Source organism: Chiloscyllium punctatum, chromosome 7, assembly GCF_047496795.1.
Source record: "Chiloscyllium punctatum isolate Juve2018m chromosome 7, sChiPun1.3, whole genome shotgun sequence".
Taxonomy (NCBI): Eukaryota; Metazoa; Chordata; class Chondrichthyes; order Orectolobiformes; family Hemiscylliidae; genus Chiloscyllium; species Chiloscyllium punctatum.
Window position 1 is genome coordinate 68,476,264 of NC_092745.1, and position 19,682 is coordinate 68,495,945.

The 19,682-nt window shown below is 41.3% G+C and overlaps 1 protein-coding gene across 4 annotated transcripts in view; it reads left to right on the top strand.

The window, feature by feature from the left end:
* The window catches only part of glrx2 (glutaredoxin 2), a 51,575-nt gene that overhangs the window by 26,640 nt on the left and 5,253 nt on the right, over positions 1-19,682 (top strand). For 2 of the 4 annotated variants that reach the window (XM_072573911.1, XM_072573910.1), the window contains exons 3-4: positions 3,475-3,651; positions 4,693-4,989. In XM_072573911.1, the coding sequence (XP_072430012.1) occupies positions 3,475-3,651; positions 4,693-4,842 (327 nt within the window). In that variant the 3' untranslated portion in view covers positions 4,843-4,989. Of the gene's footprint in view, positions 1-3,474; positions 3,652-4,692; positions 4,990-9,912; positions 10,008-19,682 lie in introns of those variants that run through there. The other 2 variants (XR_011961119.1, XR_011961118.1) reach the window with 2 other exon arrangements.

A 19,682-nucleotide genomic window follows, 5' to 3' on the forward strand; every position in this document is an offset into this window, starting at 1 on the left:
CTCCTGAGAAATCATTAAAATTAAGTAGCTTCCACATGCACTCTCTGTAAAAAGTATTAGAAAAGTTAGCCCTGCTGAGTGACATGTGACTGGATTTTCAATGGCATATTGACTTCATAAAAAAAAATCCTATCGTATGACTTGATTAAACCTTGTTAACAGGCTGGTCATGACCTTGTCAAATGCTACATAAATGTTGAGGAGGGATAAAGCATCATGGTTACAAAAATAGACTTTATTGGTAATTAATAACAGACAAAGTGAGTAAAGTATCCCATAGCAAATATTAATTCTCACCTGGTAATCATTGTAGGGTAAAGTTTTATCTGTTTCACTTTCCCTGAACCTCAGTACTCTTAACCACATCACTGTCTTGGATGACTACTTGGTATGATTCTTAATATGATCGATATTGTTTTAATTTTCTAGGAGGGTTTTTTAAAATATTAGGCCTGTTTTTAAACTGACATCAGTTTTCATTTGAGATTGCAAATGCCAATGCACATCATGTTACTCAGATGTAGATCGGCTAACACTTATGACTGTTGGATTATTACTTCAAACATCAATAGTTTGCAATTCGGTTTTAAGGAAAATGAGCGCTTTAATTCTCCGTAACATCCCTGGGTTAGGAAAGGACAGAAGTCATTCAGATCTTCAATTATTCAATGATTTCTGCTTTTTGGTACTCAAGCAGGGACATTAGACAAGAACACTAACAGGCTAAGCTGTAACATCATCCATATTCAAGTGGCAAGGCAATAATCATTTCATCGCCTATTCTATTAAGCACTACTATTTGATTAAGGTACCAGTGGATATCAATGCCCATGAGACAAAATATTATGATTGTAAAATATCAGTATTTCAAAAGGAGAAAAATAAATAACATTTGCTGATTTAGAAAGTGGTGGAACCAATTTATGTATCATATTACAGTAAATAGGATCATAATAAATGGGGCAAGAGAAGACTAATTGGCATATTTAAGCTTGTCTCATTAATCAAGAAAATCATGACAAATGGATTGTGGCCTCTCCGCCTGCCTGTACAATCTTTGACTCCTTTGTCCTCAAAAATCTGTCCAACTCAGCTTTGAATGTATGCAACAGCCAAGCTCCATTTCTCTGGATCAAAGGCACTGTTTTCATTGGTACAGGACTCAATAACTAGGGGGCATAGGTTCAAGGTAAGAGGTAGAAGGTTGAAAGAAATTGAGTGAGGAGAAGTTTGTCAGTCAGAGCGTGATGAAAGTCAAGAGCTCACTGTCTGAAAGGGGGGTTAAGTCATAAAGTCTTTTAAAATTTAAGCAGTATTTAGACATTCACTTGGATTGCCGTAGCCTCCAGGGTTATGGGCCAAAAGCTGGAAAATAGGATTAATGTAGTCAGATCTTTGTTGACTGGTGTTTACATAATGTGCTACAAACATCTATTAGTCCAAGGATCATATGCTAAACACTTCAGGCCAAAGGTTATTGCAAATGTTTTATCCTTATCTTTTACACTAGTGTGCTGGGTTAACCCATCATTGAAGATAGGGATATTGTGGCACCACCTTCTCCAATGAGTTGTTTATTTGTCCACCACCAATGATTGGATGTGTCAGCACTATAGAACTTAGACCTGATCTGTTGATTGTGGAATTGTTTTGCCCTATCATTTGCTAATTGTGCTGTTTGGTGTGCAAGTAGTCCTGTTTTATAGCTTCACCAGATTGACACTTCATATTTAGGTATACCAAATGCTGCTCCTGGTATGCCCTCCTGCACTCTTCATTGAACCAGAGTTGATTCCTTGGTTTAATGGTAGAATGGTAAATAAACAGTGCCATGAGATTACAGATTATGTTTGAGTACAATTCTGCTGCTGATGGCCCATGGATACTCAGTCTAGAGTTGCTAGATCTGTTTGAAATCTATTCCATTTAGTACAATGAATAGTTCTGCACAACACAACAGAGCATGTTCTTAATGTTAAGATAGGAATTTGTCTCCCACTTAACTGTACAGAGGTCACGCCTACCAAACTACTGAGATGCATCTGCAAGAGGCAGTTTGACGAGGATGAGGATAAGTATGCTTTTCCATCTTCTCATTGCTCAACACCTGCTGTAGATCCTGTCATTCAATTATTTTCTTTTGGATTCAATCATCTCAGTCACTTGTGGTCCCAAGCCAGTATTCATGATAGCAAGTGAAGTCCTCCACCTGGAGTTATGTTCTATGACCCAGTCACCTTCAGTGTTGGTTTCTTCCATGTGCTGCTTCGGGTCCCTGCCATGATCACTTTGGAACCATAGCTCTTTAATTGCTATTGTGTACTATTTTTTTCCACTTGTGCTGTCAGTTCACCCATTTAATTTGTCACAGCTTAACTGGGAAGAGTGTACCATTAAGCATGCCCCACTCTTTCACAAACCAACACAAATATATAAATGTATAAAATCCCAATTAGAATAATTTGTTTGACTAAATGCTCCTCAGGATAAAAGCATTTCACACCAGGTTCTTTCAGTTTGCAGAAAACTATTTATTGTAACACGCTGCACTGTAATAATAGCACTGAAAACAAAGGATTTATAACTTGGTTCATAGGTCTTCCTTGTATGAGTTCTTCAATCTTAATCTTTCTCAGTTTTTCTGCCTTTTCTCAGAGAGAGAGAGAAAGAGAGAGATGGATGTTTTGTGTGTGCAAGCTCAAGATGTCTTTTGTTCTACTTTACTGCTCTTGGCACTTCTACCTTTTTCATGCTCTCCAGCTCAACCAACTAGAGAGCAGTTGTCAGGCAGAATTTCCTTAACTCGCAAGAATCTTAGTATTGTTCAGTTTTACTAGTTCCGAAAAGCAACATTATATTGCACAGATCAATAAGATGCAACATATTATTTTCAGGTTGAAAGACTCAGCTAGATTTTTCAGATTCGGTAATGCAACTTCCATTCAGTTTATAATCTCTAAAGTGAAAAATGTGTGACTTCTTAGACTTTACAAATGCTAAAAGGTTAAAGAGAAAGAGACTTTAATACTCTACTTTTATCAAATACATAACTTAGACAATATTTTCATTAGTGTTGTATTGTTTGAGCCAAGTGTTTGAATTAGCATGTGCTTATTCCCAAAACTGTAGCATTTCAGGACGTTATTTTCTGTTAGATATTAATATCAATTGCTTATGTTGTTCTCAAAAGGCATGAACCAAAGATATTTCAGTGCAGTGGATCTGTTCCTCATCAGTCTGATCAGTGCTAAAGCTGCGATGTCTCCTACAAAACTACACTACTTACACTTAATCAGTAGTTCACTAAACAAGAAGCATTATTGAGATTGTTGACAAAGCAGAAAGTGAATGTATGTTCACAACAATGATCTTGTAAAATATAGCCAGGATTTAAAAAAAGTAAGAGTCAACAAATAATGGACAAACTTAAACAGTTAATTAGTTTCTTACTTGTGAATTATGTTTGTTCTTCAGAACCAAGTTGTACAGAATTGTGTGGTTATATTTTCCAAGACCTATTGCCCTTACTGTATGAAGGCGAAGAGCATCTTTGAAGAAATAGGAGCCAATTTCAAGGCAATCGAACTGGATCAGCGCAAGGATGGTGACCATATTCAAAATATTCTTGAGGAATTGACTGGTGTCAGGACAGTAAGTGACCATGTCCAAACTCCATTAACCTTAGCCCTATCTTCTCAAGTGAAATGTAATTACACAAAATGCGATCTATGTAATCAAACCAGGATACCAGAAGCAAGATGAATAGCTCCCAATTTGAGGACACATTTTCATGTATTTATTTTCCGTAGACCTTGGGAGATTGCATCAAATTGTCCACAATAGAATTAAATGTCATTAACTGACCTGAGCCAGGATAGGTAGGTGGCCTGCACAGTTTGCATCAACATTCCTGGGTTAAATGGTGAGAATTTTGCCTTAAAAACCCTATCCACCCACTTCGGCTTGTTGTGCAGTCACCTTTTTGGACATGAATGTATGTTAGTGTTGATTACTACTCCCAGCTGGCCCCCAACCTGACTACCAATCCAGACCCCATTCAGTCACCCACCCACCCACTTTACCCAACATACCTACTGGCCCATCCAACTCAGCAAGACTACAACCTTCACTTTAGTAATGTTGAATAGTTAGTTAACTCACAAAAGCGTTGGAACAAGATAATGTCTAAGCCATAAGCTACCTGGTCAGTTATGAAAAATTGATGAATAGAGGAAAAGCCTAATCTGGAGCTTTAATTCACTTTAGATGCAGTTGAAAATATTTCTTTTGTAGCTTTAGTAGTGTTTAGTGTCACATGTTAATTGCACAATAGTCGTTGAATAATCAATCACTTAGACTTGCATCGAAATCTGGTAAAGTAATCATACAAAATCCTTTACTGGGTAACCAAACCTGCTTAAATCTGCATATGTACAGTTTACATCATAATTTGAATGAAGAAAATCATTCAGCTGATATTAGTTAATCCATTCAGTTGTTCATTACAGTCTTGCTATTGCACAGTCTCAATTTCATAAATGTATCCAAGGCTTTTGTCTATAATACTCTTACCTAGCAATGTGTATAATTTGATAAGGATACCTCTTCAGGAGAAATAAAAATTAAATTGGAGTCAAGTTTAATATACAAGATTTGACGTATTATTCCAAAATGTTGTTATTCCTTTCTCAGGTGCCAAGAGTATTTGTGAATGGAAAGTGCATTGGAGGTGCTACAGACACACACAAGCTCCATTCAAGTGGTAAACTACTGCCTTTAGTGTTACGGTGTACTCCACCTTGCCAATGGGATGAAAGTTTTTATCCTAATCATTCGCATTAATATTGAATTCTTGCAATTTTCTAACTGCTTGTTACTTTTGAAATAAATCATCAAGTTTCAATATTGTGATAGACTATTTGTATCTACGTAACATATTTCAAGCATTTTATTTCCCTGGTCCCCAAACCCTTTTAGTGTTTATAGTCTCCGAGTGCTATTCATTAACTAATTTCTGCATATGATGCTTTTGTTTAAAATCCAGGAAATGTATTAAAAATACCCCGTCTCATTTAATTTGGATTTGTATTATGTTTGGTACTTCAGTTATATTTTTATTTCTGTCCTCCATCCTACTCTGATCCACTGTTATGGATCAGATCAAACCTCCTCAAAATAAATTAGGAGGATAGCCTAGACCCCAACCTTTTCTTATCTTAAAGGCAAATGTAAGGTGTTGTGTTCCTGATGCAACTCAATTTGTCAAACTTCCTTGAAGCAAAGCATACTTTATTCTTACACTGTAGTGAAAATACAAAAGAAAGAAGAATTGGAATAACAACTTTATTCGAAAATCTTAACATAATAATAGATTAACTACTAAACAGCAACCGTTCCAATATAGTAACATCGAAAAACAAACACTTGACAAAGGAAAACTCCGTAAAATAAATTGTCTCACATGCAGTTGTCCAGTCCAGGAGGAAAGAACATCAAGAAAAACCTCAAGCATTTTCTTGTAGCAGGGAGGGAGGGACTTAGCAGCTTACAAACCCCAATAGCTACTGAAAGTTAAACTAAAATTCTGATTCTTGTAGGAGCTTGACCGCACCCTTTCATTCTGCTTCTATTGTTACAACTTTAAAAATAAACCCAAGGCCTTTCAAATTGTTTACTTTTTTGGCTTGGAATGGATGGCTGAGCATTTCTGTCTCAACCTCTCCTTTCAAAGAAAATGACAAAATACACCTCTTAAAGTCATAGTACCATAACAGCTACATGGAAGAGAATTGTTTTACCTGCATAATAGATGTACAAGATGGACATGTAAGGGAATTGTGGAACTTGGCATGTGTATCATGATCGTTACCATATTATTTGTTTTTACTACACCTCTTAACATTTTCCATATGCAAAATTTCATATCAAATTTTGTTCCTTTATATAATTTTTGTACAATGTTTTGACTTTCACATCCTGTGCCACCTGCACCAATCTATAAATAGAGCAGTTGGATGGATAACCTGCTTCCAGATCTTAATACCTGTTTTGTTTAGATCATTAATACCATACTCTTAAATAACTGGGGTTGATTCTTTCTAGACTTTGGCAATAATCCTTACTCTAATATGTCTGGCTGTAGTTGTAAATCACCATCTTTTTACTTACCACATCATGCAATAGCATGTTAATGTATCGGAATACTATATAACAGGGATAGCCATTGAATTTTGTGATTTGTCATTTTGTTTGCTTTACATCCAGTTATGAATTAGTGGAAAATTTCTCCAATTAAATATTGGAAAGACTAAAGATATTGTTTTTGACCCCTGCAACAAACTCTATTTCCTGGCACTAACTTCAATGGCCCTTGTTCACTGCCTGAGTCTGAACTGGCCCATTTGAATAAAAACAGAAAGAACTGTGGATGCTATAGATTATAAACAAAAACAGAAATTTCTGAAAAAGCTCAGCAAGTCTGGCAATATCTGTGGAGAGAAATCAGAGTTAACCTTTCAGGTCGAGTGACCCTTCCTCTGAGGGAGGGTCCTTTATGTCCTTTAAATATTGTAAGTCTATCTGCATCCACCACACTCTCTGGCAGTTCATTCCACTCTGGCAGTTCATTCCACATACGATGCACTCTGTGTAAAAAGGTTGCCCCTCATGTTCTTTTTAAATCTTTCTCCTGCTATTCCCCTTTATCTATGCCCCTCATGATTTTATCAACCTCTGTAAGGTCCCCTCTCAACCTCCTATGTTCTAGTGAAAAAACTCCCAGCTCATCCATCATATTTTTATAACTCAAACTCCCCATTCCAGGCAACATCCTGGTAAATATTTTCTGAACAGTTTCCAAATTGAAAAATAGCCCTCCTATAGCAGAATTGCACACAGTACTACAGAATGCTACAAAGGCTGTGAGCTCTGAAAAGTTATGGCGATGCACCTGAAGAATTGTACTCCAGAATTGGCTGCATCCCTAACCAAGCTGATCCAGTACAGCTGTAACACTGGTATCTAATAATGTTGAAAATTGTCCAGGTGTGATAAAGTGTAGTGCTGGAAAAAGTACAGCAGGTCAGGCAGCATCTGAGGAGCAAGAGAGTCAACGTTTCAGGCAGGACCCTTCTTCAGGACTGATTTTTCCAGTTCCATGCTTTATCAACTCTGACTCTCCAGCATCTGCAGTCCTCACTTTCTCCTAAATTTTCCAGCTGTGTCATGTATACAAAAAAATAGACAAACCAAACCAATTACCATACTATCAGTCTACTCTCAATCATCAATGAAGTGATGGAAGGTGTTATCAACAGTGCTATCAAACAGCACTTGCTTAGCAATAAGCTGCTCACTGACATTCAGTTTGGATTCCAAGGGAACCCAACTCCTGATTTCAATACAGCCTAAATTCAAACGTGGACTGAAGAGCTGAACTCCAGAGGTGAAATTAGAGTGACAGCCCCTCATATCAAGGCTGCGCTCGATCAAGTGTGGCATCAAAGAACCCGAGCAAAACTGGTGTCAATGGAAATTGAGACAAACTCCCCACAGATTGGAGTCATGTCTACCACACAGAAAGATGGCTTTAACTTATTGGAAGTCAGTCATATCAGCTCAGGGACATTCCTGCAGGATTTCCTCAGGGTCGTGTCCTAGGCCCAACAGTCCTCAGCTGCTGAATCAATACTATTCAACAGCAGAAATGTAAACCATCTATAAAATGCACTACAGAAGTGCACTGGGTTAAAATCCTGGAACTCCCTCCCTAATGACATTGAGGGTGTATCTACATAAAAGGATCATTCAAGAAAGCAGCTCACCACCACATTCTCAAGGGCATTTCGGGATGGGTAAAAAATGCTGGCCCAGCCAGCAACATCTACATCTTATATTTTTTTTAAATAGTTAACGCTTCATTTGAAGACATTTTATCAGATAATTTAAGTATTTCCAGCATTGTCTGTCTTAATTTCAGATTTCTAGGTATCCTCAGCATTTTGCTTTGTAAATTATTGAATACTACTAATGAGAAATGTGTGCAAACACAACTAGAATCCAGATAAGGAGTTCAGGTTATAATTTGTGAGCTGTCAATTGGAACTGTGAGGTTAGTCTATGATTTTGCAGTTATCCCAGTGAGAATAATTCTAAGATCTTCACTCAAAGGCTTGTGAATTGTTAGAATTCTCTACCTCAGTGAGCTATGACTACTCTGTCCTCATGTATATTTAAAAAGGAAAGGCAGAGTTCAGGATACTGAGAGACATTGGGATTGTGCTGGAAGGTAAAGTTGAAGAAGATCAGGTACGATCTTTAATGAATAGTACAGAATGGCGAGAAAGGCAGAATGATCCCATTCCTGAACTTATTTCTTATGTTTCACGACCACCCACAATATCTATTACTAACTTCACAACTAGGTAAAAACAATGACTGCAGCTGCTGGAAACCAGATTCTGGATTAGTGGTGCTGGAAGAGCACAGCAGTTCAGGCAGCATCCAAGTAGCTTCAAAATTGACGTTTCGGGCAAAAGCCCTTCATCAGGAATAAAGGCAGTGAGCCTGAAGCGTGGAGAGATAAGCTAGAGGAGGGTGGGGGTGGGGAGACAGTAGCATAGAGTACAATGGATGAGTGGGGAGGGGATGAAGGTGATAGCTCAGGGAGCAGAAGGTGGAGTGGATAGGTGGAAAAGGAGATAGGCAAGTAGGACAAGTCCGGACAAGTCATGGGGACAGTTACTGAGCTGGAAGTTTAGAACTAGGGTGAGGTGGGGGAAGGGGAAATGAGGAAACTGTTGAAGTCCACATTGATGCCCTGGGGTTGAAGTGTTCCGAGGCGGAAGATGAGGCGTTCTTCCTCCAGGCGTCTGGTGGTGAGGGAGCGGCGGTGAAGGAGGCCCAGGACCTCCATGTCCTCGGCCGAGTGGGAGGGGGAGTTGAAATGTTGGGCCACGGGGCGGTGTGGTTGATTGGTGCAGGCGTCCCGGAGATGTTCCCTAAAGCGCTCTGCTAGGAGGCGCCCAGTCTCCCCAATGCAGAGGAGACCGCATCGGGAGTAACGGATACAATAAATGATATTGGTGGATGTGGAAGTAAAACTTTGATGGATGTGGAAGGCTCCTTTAGGGCCTTGGATAGAGGTGAGGGAGGAGGTGTGGGCGCAGGTTTTACAGTTCCTGCGGTGGCAGGATGGGAGGGTGGGTCGCAGGGGGGTGTGGACCTGACCAGGTAGTCACGGAGGGAACGGTCTTTGTGGAAGGCGGAAAGGGGTGGGGAGGGAAATGTATCCCTGGTCGTGGGGTCTGTTTGGAGGTGGCGGAAATGTCGGCGGATGATTTGGTTTATGCGAAGTTTGGTAGGGTGGAACTGCAAACTCAGAAGTTAATTCACTCCATGGCTCTAATATACTGTAAGAATAACGACTGCAAGATCACTACTGCGGATTTAGCAAAACAAAGTGCATTTAGTTACTGGAAAATATGGTCACTAAAGTGTTGACGTCAAACGTCACAATCATTTCAATTTGATTTATTATTGGAGTAATATTGGTACTATTTTAGTGGGTCACGAAAAAAAAATCCCTGTTAAACACGAGGTGAGCTGTTTACTCCCCACATCACAAAGGCAGAGCTACGTGATGTAAGTGGCTGCAGCTTTTACAACACCCTCGTTGTTTTGGACTGGGGTCAAGACGCACAGTTGAGATCGATCTTCAAAGAGAGCCTGTAGCGTCCCTGAACGTCTGGGATGTTCGCGTTGCAAGAGTCTTTACCTCAGTTCAACGTCTATTCAACAGGTTATGTCTTATTTTACAACTGAAAAGTGGTACAGTAACAAACTAAAGATCTCTCTCACACTTACAGCCGTTAGATTTGAGCTTAAAGAGATTCTTTTGTCTGTTAATTCCAGTACATAGACAGAACTAACAGAGAATGGGGGGCGTATTTTCCGGACCACAGTCATGCCAGTCATATACTGATGCCACGGCTTTCCAGATTATTCACGTGAGTTGACCATAATTTAAATGCAACTTTGCTAATGCATCCTACACCTCTTTTTCGTCGTCAGGTAGTTTTCATTTTATGATTTAGAGAGTTTCAGGGAACGAATGTGCGAATGAAAAAAAAAAGAAAATCCTCTCACATTTGTTCAAGTGGAATATCTAATTCGTAAACGCTAATAATCCCCATTACTTTGTAATTGTTTTAGTTACATTATTTCAGACCTTTCAGTTTCCCCAGCATCTTCTCCTTAGCAATGGCCACTACACACACATCTGTCCCCTATCTTAAGTTCTGGCATCCTACTGGGTATCTTCCACCTTGAAATCTAATGCAAAGTACTTCTTCAGTTCCTCAGCCATTTCTTTGTCGCCCATTGCCACTTCTCCAGTCTCATTTACTCAAGCAATACAATGTCCAGTTTCACGTCTCTTTCCTTTTATTTATATACATAAAAAACTTTTGCAAACCTCTTTTAGACTACTAGATAGCTTGCTCTCATATTTCAGTTTCTCCCTCTGCTTTTTTTAGTTATTCTTTGCTGGCCTTTAAAGGCTTCCCACTAATCTTCACTACGTTGTATGCTTTTCCTTTGGCTTTTATGCTGTCCCCGACTTTCCTTGTTAGCCATGGTTACGTCATCCTCCCCTTGGTATGTTTATTCTTCCTTCGGATGAATTTCTGCTGGGTCTCCTGAATTATCCCCAGAGCCAATTGCCATTGCTGCTCCACTGGCTTCCCTGTTAGACTCCCCTTCCAATCAACTCTTTGATGCAACTAAACATTCAAACCAGGACACCTCCCAAGTATATCAGCAAACAAAACACAGGAAACTAAAAGTTTGCTCAAACGTCCTTTAAAACAATGTCTCATTTTTCCACTTGGGGATCCTGCAGCCTTCAGAACTCAATTTAGAGTTCAATATTTTCAGAACGTGAACACCTCGTTCCATGTCCTTTGCTCGCCCCCACGTCTCAGGCCTTGTCAGGACACAGGCTACTTTCAGCACAACTTACACATTTTCAACTATTTATGGTTACCATTATCAGCTGTTCTCCTTCCCTGGCTTACTACCATCCATTCCTTGGTTTGCCTTCCTTTCTCTCTGGGTTCCGTGTGCATCTATCCACTTACTCCTTCCTCCCCCAGCCCCTGTTTTCAGCATATATACCAACTTTTCCTTTCTAACCATCAGTCCTGAGGAAGGGTCACTGGACTTAAAACATTGACTCTGCTTTCTCTCCACAGATGCTGCCAGGCCTGCTGAGCTTCTCCAGCGGTATCTGTTTTTGTTTCATATCTTCAGCATTCAAAGTCCTTTGCTTTATTTACTTTAAAACAGGGTTGTCCAATTTTATTGTATTGAGAGCTGCATTTTCAATTTGGTTTTCACTGCATGTGGATGGGGGTTGGGGGGGGTGTGGTGTCGAGAACAAATTTCTGAAAGACAAGTCCTTCCACAACAGTAAACATTAATTTCACTGATGAAATGGAAAACAAATACTTAATACAACTTAGTGTGAAAAATCATAAGTCAAAGTCTCAGAGCATTGGACTGGGCATATGGGTTTCAATCCCACCACAGCAGAAGGTGACATGTGTATCTTATAAGATTTCAAAACTTTTTAACAAAAAATTAATGGCTAACTTTTAAAATATTTTTTAGATTACTTACAGTGCGGAAACAGGCCCTTCGGCCCAACAGGTCCACACCGACCCTCCAAAGAGCAACCCACCCAGACCCATTCCCCCACATTTACCCCTTCACCTAACACTATGGACAATTTAGAATGGCCAATTCACCTGGCCTGCACATTTTTGGATTGTGGGAGGAAACCGGAGCACCCGGAGAATGTGCAGACTCCACACAGACAGTTGCCTGAGGCGGGAATTGAACCCGGGTCTCTGGCGCTGTGAGGCAGCAGTGCTAACCACTGTGCCACCGTGCTGCCCTTTTCTTTGCCTTTTTCGCCAAGAAGCAGAATTAGAGAAAGAAAACATTTAGGCTCTAAGTGCTAATTACCAGTAGGTGGGACCAGCCAAGAAAAGGGCTTAGCTTTAACTAACACTGATTTTGATTTACATCGGGTGGGGCACATTCTGAACTGAGCTCCTTAGAATTGGCATGAAAGTGGGGATTGGAAGCAAGTTACTTTGCAGTCTGGGGGTTTCCTCATCTCTTATGTTGCTTTGTGGATAGGTTTTTGGGGAGATAGCTGGGAGCGTACTTGGTCAATTCCATGCACTCATACCCAACTAGTTACTCACTGAGAATCCTAGACTGTGGTGTTGCTACAAGTGCTAATCCTGGTGACTTCCCTGGCTCTCCCTCCCTTCAGCCTGGCCATTATTAGAATCATGGGTCCTGCCTTTCCTACCTGCAATTCCCTTATGAATGTAAAAAAACTTCCTTCCTGCACTGTAGGAAGCTTTTTCATCCTACGGAGGGTTAATCTGCTACTTATAAAATGCCATTGATCCAGAAAAATAGCCCTCAATAGAATCTAACAATATCTTAATTGACTTCCTTGTGCCAGAAAGTTTGATCGAAGCCAGACCCTTCGTCAGGGTGGGCACAATTCTCCCCATCACTCACTGTCTGGGAACATGGACAAATAAATTGTGTTCAAATGTCTGCTATTGTTGCCCTTTGCACAGGCACTTTAATTCCAAACCCACTCCCACTAGTCATTATGCCTTGACTCCCATTTCACCCAAAGGTGGGCTGATTCCTATTACCCAGGTTAAAACAATGACTGCAGATGCTGGAAACCAGATTCTGGATTAGTGGTGCTGGAAGAGCACAGCAGTTCAGGCAGCATCCAAGTAACTTCGAAATCGACGTTCGTTGGCTTTTGCCCGAAACGTCGATTTCGAAGTTGCTTGGATGCTGCCTGAACTGCTGTGCTCTTCCAGCACCACTAAAGCAGAATCTGATTCCTATTACCCACCTGACTCTCAACCACCCCACATAATCCCATGATAGCTCCAATTTTGCTCAGCCCACACAACATGCCCATTACATTCTTATTACTACCCAAACTCCTCCATGATCGCCCAGCTCTAGTTTCTCTCCTCCCTAAGACAGTGTCTGCTAGTTCTCATTCTGCAGACTCTCCACCAATGCTGCAGGCCATGGGCTGACAAAACCTCTAACACAAACTGTTCCTTTCCCACATTTGCTGTGGCAGACTTAGCAGAAACCACCCCACCAAGAAACCTTCTGGCTGGCTAGCTAGCATCTTTTCCCTCACCTCCAATTAAGGCAAGATATAGAGTGATGGAAGCCAGTAGAGAGGATCATTGGTGGTGAAACCCAGTCAATTTTCACTTCCATTTTATATCAGTGGGAATTAAACATGGTTAGACTCTATGATAGAGAGGGCAATTTGTACCACCAGCACTCCACCCAAGTACTTAAGCTGAAAACGGTTTTAGTTGTGTTTATATTGAGATTTTAAAAATAATCTTTATTTTAGATCACATCATCATTTTGATGTCTGGAATGACAAAAAACATATAACTTTTGACAGAATTAGTGGAACATAAAACATAGAACAGAACAATACAGTGCAGAACAGGGCCTTCGGCCCTCGATGTTGCGCCAACCTGTGAACTAATGTAAGCCCCTACACTATCCCATCATCATCCAAGTGCTTATCTAAGGATAGTTTAAATTTCCCTAATGTGGCCGAGTTAACTCAGCAGGTGGGGCATTCCACACCCTTACCACTCTCTGAGTAAAGAACCTACCTCTGACATCTGTCTTAAATCTATCACCCCTCAGTTTGTAGCTATGCCACCTTGTTCAAGCTGACGTCATCATCCTAGGGAAAAAGCCTTTCACTGTGTACCCTATCTAATCCTCTGATCATCTTGTATGTCTCTATCAAATCCCCTCTTAGCCTTCTTCTTTCCAATGAGAACAGACCCAAGTCTCTCAGCCTTTCCTCATTAGACCTGCCCTCCAGACCAGGCAACATCCTGGTAAATCTCCTCAGTACCTTCTTCAATGCTTCCACATTCTTCCTGTAATGGGGCGACCAGAACTGTATGCAATATTCCAAGTGCGGCCACACTAGTGTTTTGTATAGTTGCAGCATGACATTACAGCTCCAGAAGTCAATCCCTCTACCAATAAAGCCAAACACACTGTATGCCTTCTTAACAGCACTATCAACCTGGGTGGCAACTTTCAGGGATCTATATACATGGACTCCAAGATCCTCTGCACATCCACACTACCAAGAATCATTCCATTGACCCAGTATTCTGCCTTCCTGTTATTCTTCCCAAAGTGAATCAGCTCACATTTATCTGTATTGAACTCCATTTGCCACCCCTCAGCCCAATTCTGCAGTTTATCCAAGTTCCCCTGCAACCTCCAACATTCTTCCACACTATGCAACACTCCAATTTTAGTGTCATCTGAAAACTTACTAATCCATCCACCTACGCCTGCATCTAAGTCATTTATAAAAATGACAAACAGCAGTGATCCCAAAATGGATCCTTGTGGCACTGGTAACTGGATGCCAGGTTGAATATTTTCCATCAACCACCACTCGCTGCCTTCTTTCAGAAAGCCAGTTTCTAATGCAAACGGCTAAATCACCCTCAATCCCATGCCTCCGCATTTTCTCCAACAGCCTACAATGTGGAACCTTATCAAAGGCTTTACTGAAGTCCATGTATACTACATCAACTACACCACCCTCATCCACATGCTTGGTCACCATCTCAAAAAACTCAGTGAGGTTTGTGAGACTTGACCTACCCTTGACGAAACCATGTTGACTATCTGCAATCAAATTGTTGCTTGCTAGATGATTATAAATCCTATCTCTTATAATCCTTTCAAAAACTTTTCCTACAACAGAAGTAAGGCTCACTGGTCTATATTTACCTGGGTCATTTCTGCTGCCCTTTTTGAACAAGGGCACAACATTTGCAATCCTCCAGTCCTGTTGTACTAAACCTGGAGAGAATGACGACTCAAAGATCAAAGCCAAAGGCTCCAACACCACCTTCCTAGCTTCCCAGAGAATCCTCAGATAAATCCCATCCGGCCCAGGGGTCTTGTCTACTTTCACTCCTTCTAGATTTGATACCACTCTTCCTTACTAACCTCAATCCTTTCTAGTCTAATATCTCATACGTCATTCTTCTCCTTTACAATATTCTCCTTTTCATGAGTGAAAACTGATGAGAAATATTCATTTAGCACCTCTCTGATCTCCTCAGAGTCCACACACAACTTCCCACTTCTTTCTTTGACTGGCCCTATTTCTACCCTAGTCATTCTTTTATTCCTCACATACCTATAGAAAGCTTTAAGGTTCTCTTTTATTCTCCCTGCTAAAGACTACTCATGTCCTCTCTTTGCTCTTCTTAACTCTCTCTTTAAATCTTTCCGAGCTAATCTGTAACTCTCCATCTCATCTCATTGTCACATAAGCCTCCTTCTTCTTCTTAACAAGAGATGCAATTTCTGTCATAGACCATGGCTCCCTTACCTTATAACTTCCTCCCTGCCTGACAGGGACATACCTATCAAGGACATGCAATATCCGTTCCTTAAATCAGCTCTACATTTCGCTTGTCCCCATCCCCTGCATTTTGCTACCCCATTCTATGTATCCTAAGTCTTGCCTAATCGCATTGTAATTGTCCTTGCCACATCGATAACTCTTGACCTGTGGTATGTACCTATCCCTTTCCAACGCTAAACTAAACATAACTGAATTATGGTCACCTACAACTAAATCAAACACCTGGCCTGGTTCATTACCAAGTATCAGATCCAGTGTTGCCTCCCTTCTTGGCGGCCCTTCGACATACTGTGTCAGGAAAGCCTCCTGTACACATTGGACAAAAACTGATCCATCCAACGTACTAGAGCTATACAGTTCCAATCAATGTTGGGGAAGTTAAAGTTCCCCATAATACCAACCCTGCTCCTTTCATTCCTACGTAGAATAGTTTTGCCGATCCTCTCCTCCACATCCCTGGAACTTTGCGGAGGCCTATGGAAAACTCCAAGCAGTGTGACCTCTCCTCTCCTGTTTCTAACCTCAGCCCACACTACCTCAGTAGACGAGTCCTTGTCAAAAGTTCTCTCAGCCACCGTTATACTATCTTTGACTAACAAGGCCACGCCTCCCTCTCTTTTACCACCTTCCCTGTTCTTAATGAAAGATCTAAACCCTGGAACCCACAACATCCATTCCTCACCCTGCTCTATCCATGTCTCCGAAATGGCCACAACATCAAAGTCCCAGGTACCTATCCATGCTGCAAGCTCAACTACCTTATTTCAGATATTTTTGGCTTTGAAGTAGACATACTTCAAACCAGCTTGCTGTCCGCCAGCACATTCCTGTGACAGTGAAATTCTGTCCATGCCCTCCCTACTTTCACTCTCCTGCGCACTGGAACTACACCTCAGGTTCCTACCCCCCTGCTCAGCTAGTTTAAACCAACCAGAATAGCACCAGCAAATTTCCCACCCCGGATATTAGTACCCCTCTAGTTCAAGTGAAGACTGCCCTTTTTCTAGGGGTCCCGTCTTCCCCAAATTATCCACATACCTGAAACCCTCCCTCCTGCACCATCCCTGCAGCCTATGTGTTCAGCTGATATCTCTCCCTATTCCGTGCCTCGTTATCACATTACACAAGTAACAAACCAGACATAACAACTCTGTTTGTTTTAGTTCTCAGCTTCCACCCTAGCTCCCCGAAATCCTGCCTTACATCCCTATCCCTCTTTCTACCTATGCCGTTGGTACCTACATGGACAACGACTTGAGGCTGGTCACCCTAAAAACGTGATCCGAGACATCACAGACCCTGGCACCTGGGAGGCAACACACCAACTATGAGTCTCTTTCGTTCACAACAAATCTTCTATCTGACCCTCTAACTATTGAGTCCCCAATAATTAACACTCTCCTCCTTTCCCTCCTTCCCTTCTGTGCAACAGGGACAGAATCTGTGCCAGAGACCTGGGCCTCACTGCATACCTCTGGTAAATCATCCCCCCCCAACAGCATCCAAAATGGTATTCTTGCTTTCAGGTGAATGACCATAAGGGATCCCTGCAATGACTGTTTTTTCCCCTTTGAACAGTTACCCAGCTTTCTTCATGAGTAGGTGTAACTGCTTCCTTGTAACTCTTATCTATCACAGCCTCTGCCTCCCACATGATCCGAAGTTCATCCAGCTCCTGCATCAGTTCCCTAACTCGGTCTTGAAGGAGCGAAAATTGGGTGCACTTCCTGCAGATGTACTTGGCTGGGACACTGATGGCGTCCCTGACCTCAAACATCATGCAGGAGGAACATCCCTCTCCCTGCACTGCCATCCCTGCTAGTCCCCTTATCAGAATGTATAAACAGAGATGCTTACGTGATGTGTCCCTGGTGTTTAAGGTTAGAGAAGGTTGTTGGTGTGAGGCCCTACAAAGGTAGGGTCTCGGAATTAGAAAACACTCACTTATATAGCTGGAAGGAAATTTTTTAAATCCCTCCTTTCCCAGAAACCCCTGCTTTCCGATGTTAGATGTAAAAACTCAAATTAGTGACTCACTGCTCCCAACAAGCCCCTGGTCCAAGCTCCCGCCCTTCGAGCTGCTGCTGCCGCTGAAAAAACAGAAATAGAGAACTCCCGCACTCGAGGTAAGGTTTTGAAGACTCAAATCAGTGACTTACCGCTCCCGACAAGTTCCTGGTCCATGATCCTGTTCTTCGAGCTGCTGCTGAAAAACAGAAGTGGAGGACTCCTGTGAATATAGATGGGGTATGTTCATTGTCTAATGAGCAAAATCATTTCAGATCAAGCTCAATGTTCTGAGGAAGGATCACTTAACCAGATACGTTAACTCTGATTTCTCTTCACAGATGCTGCGATTCTGCAGAGTTTTTCCAGCAATTTGTTTTTGTTTCTGATGTATAGCGTCCGTAGTTCTTTTGGTTTTTGTTCAATGGATCAAATACTTAGATCTCTACTGGCACATCTTTTTGCCTTGCACCATCATCACTTTTGCTATTTGTCACTTCTGCTCTCCACCTTACTATGTACCTTAACCATTGTTCTTCTCATGCCCTCTTCCCTTTTCTCTGGTTCTGTAAATTATTAAAACTTTTTATTAGGCCATTTCTAGGGTTTAATTTCTAGACAGATAGAATTAAAAAGCAAAGTTATTTTAATCTTGAATGGAATTTTGGTTAGACCGCACCTGAGACACTGGTTCTGCTTTCTATTATAAAAAGCATATCGAGATACTAGCAAAAGTCATAGAGTCATACTGCATGGAAACAGCCCCTTCGGTCCAATGTCTTCACACCAAGCAGACATCCCAATCTGACCCAGTCCCATTTGCCAGCAAATTGCATAACTAAGGCTGTGGACAGGGCTTTAAACTATATGGGGGAGGGGTGGCGTGAAGGGCTCAGTTATACGGGAACACCCTAATTAAAGGAGGTGGTAAGAGTGCAGAACTCAGGAGACCCTGTTAATTCTCCAGCACAGACACAAATAGGACAGAGAGCATGGAAAGGGTTAGCAATCAAACTTCAAGAACACTGGGCAAACAAATGACAATGAGGAGAGGGATGGTTAACACAGGACTGAAGGTGCTATAGCTGAATACATGCTGTACGTGGAATAAGGTAATTGAGCTTGTGGCACAGATTGAAATTGGCAGATATGATGAGGTGAGCATCACAGAGACGTGGCTACAAGGGGATCAGGATTGACAACTGAGTTTTCAAGGATATACTTCCTATCAAAAAGATAGGCAAGTGGGCAGAGGGGGTGGGGTACTTTATTAGTAAGAAATGAAATTAAATCAATAGTAAGAAATGAAATAGGGTCAGATGGTGTAGAATCCATGTAGGTAGAATTCATGAACCGCAAAGGCAAAATAAAATGTAGGTGGAGTTACATACAGGCTTCCAAACAGTAGTCAGGAGCTGGGGCATAAGACACACTAGGAGATAGAAAAGATGTGCAGGAAAGGCAAAGTTCCAGTGATCATGGGGGATTTCAATATGCAGGTGGACTGGGAAAATTAGGTTGGTAGTGGTTCGCAAGGAAAGGAATTTGTGAAATATCTACGAGATGGCTTTTTGCACCAGCTTATGGTGGAGCCCACTAGGGAACAGGCAATACTGGATTTAGTAAAGTGTAATGAGGTAGACTTGATAAGAGAGCTTAGGGTGAAGGAACCCTTAGGAGGCAGTGATCATAATATGATTGAATTTACTCTGCAAATTGAGAGGGAGAAGATAGAATCAGAGATAACGGTATTACAGCCAAATAAAGAGGCATGAGGGAAGAGCTGGGTAGAATTGACTGGGAGAGGGGCCTAGCAGGAAAGACAGTGGAACAGCAATGGAAAGAGTTTCTGGGAGTAATTCAGGGGAGACAGCAGAGATTCATCCTGAGGAAAAAGCAGCATGGTACAGGGAGAATGAGGCAACCATGGCTGACTAGGGAAATCAGGGATAGCATAAAAGCAAAAGAGAAAGCATATAATGTGGCAAAGGGTAGTGGGAGGATTTGGGAAGCTTACAATAACCAACAGAAGGCAACAAAAAAAAATGAGGAGGGAGAAGATTAAATATGAGGGTAGTCAGAAGCTAGTCAATAATATAAAGGGAGACTATAAGAGTTC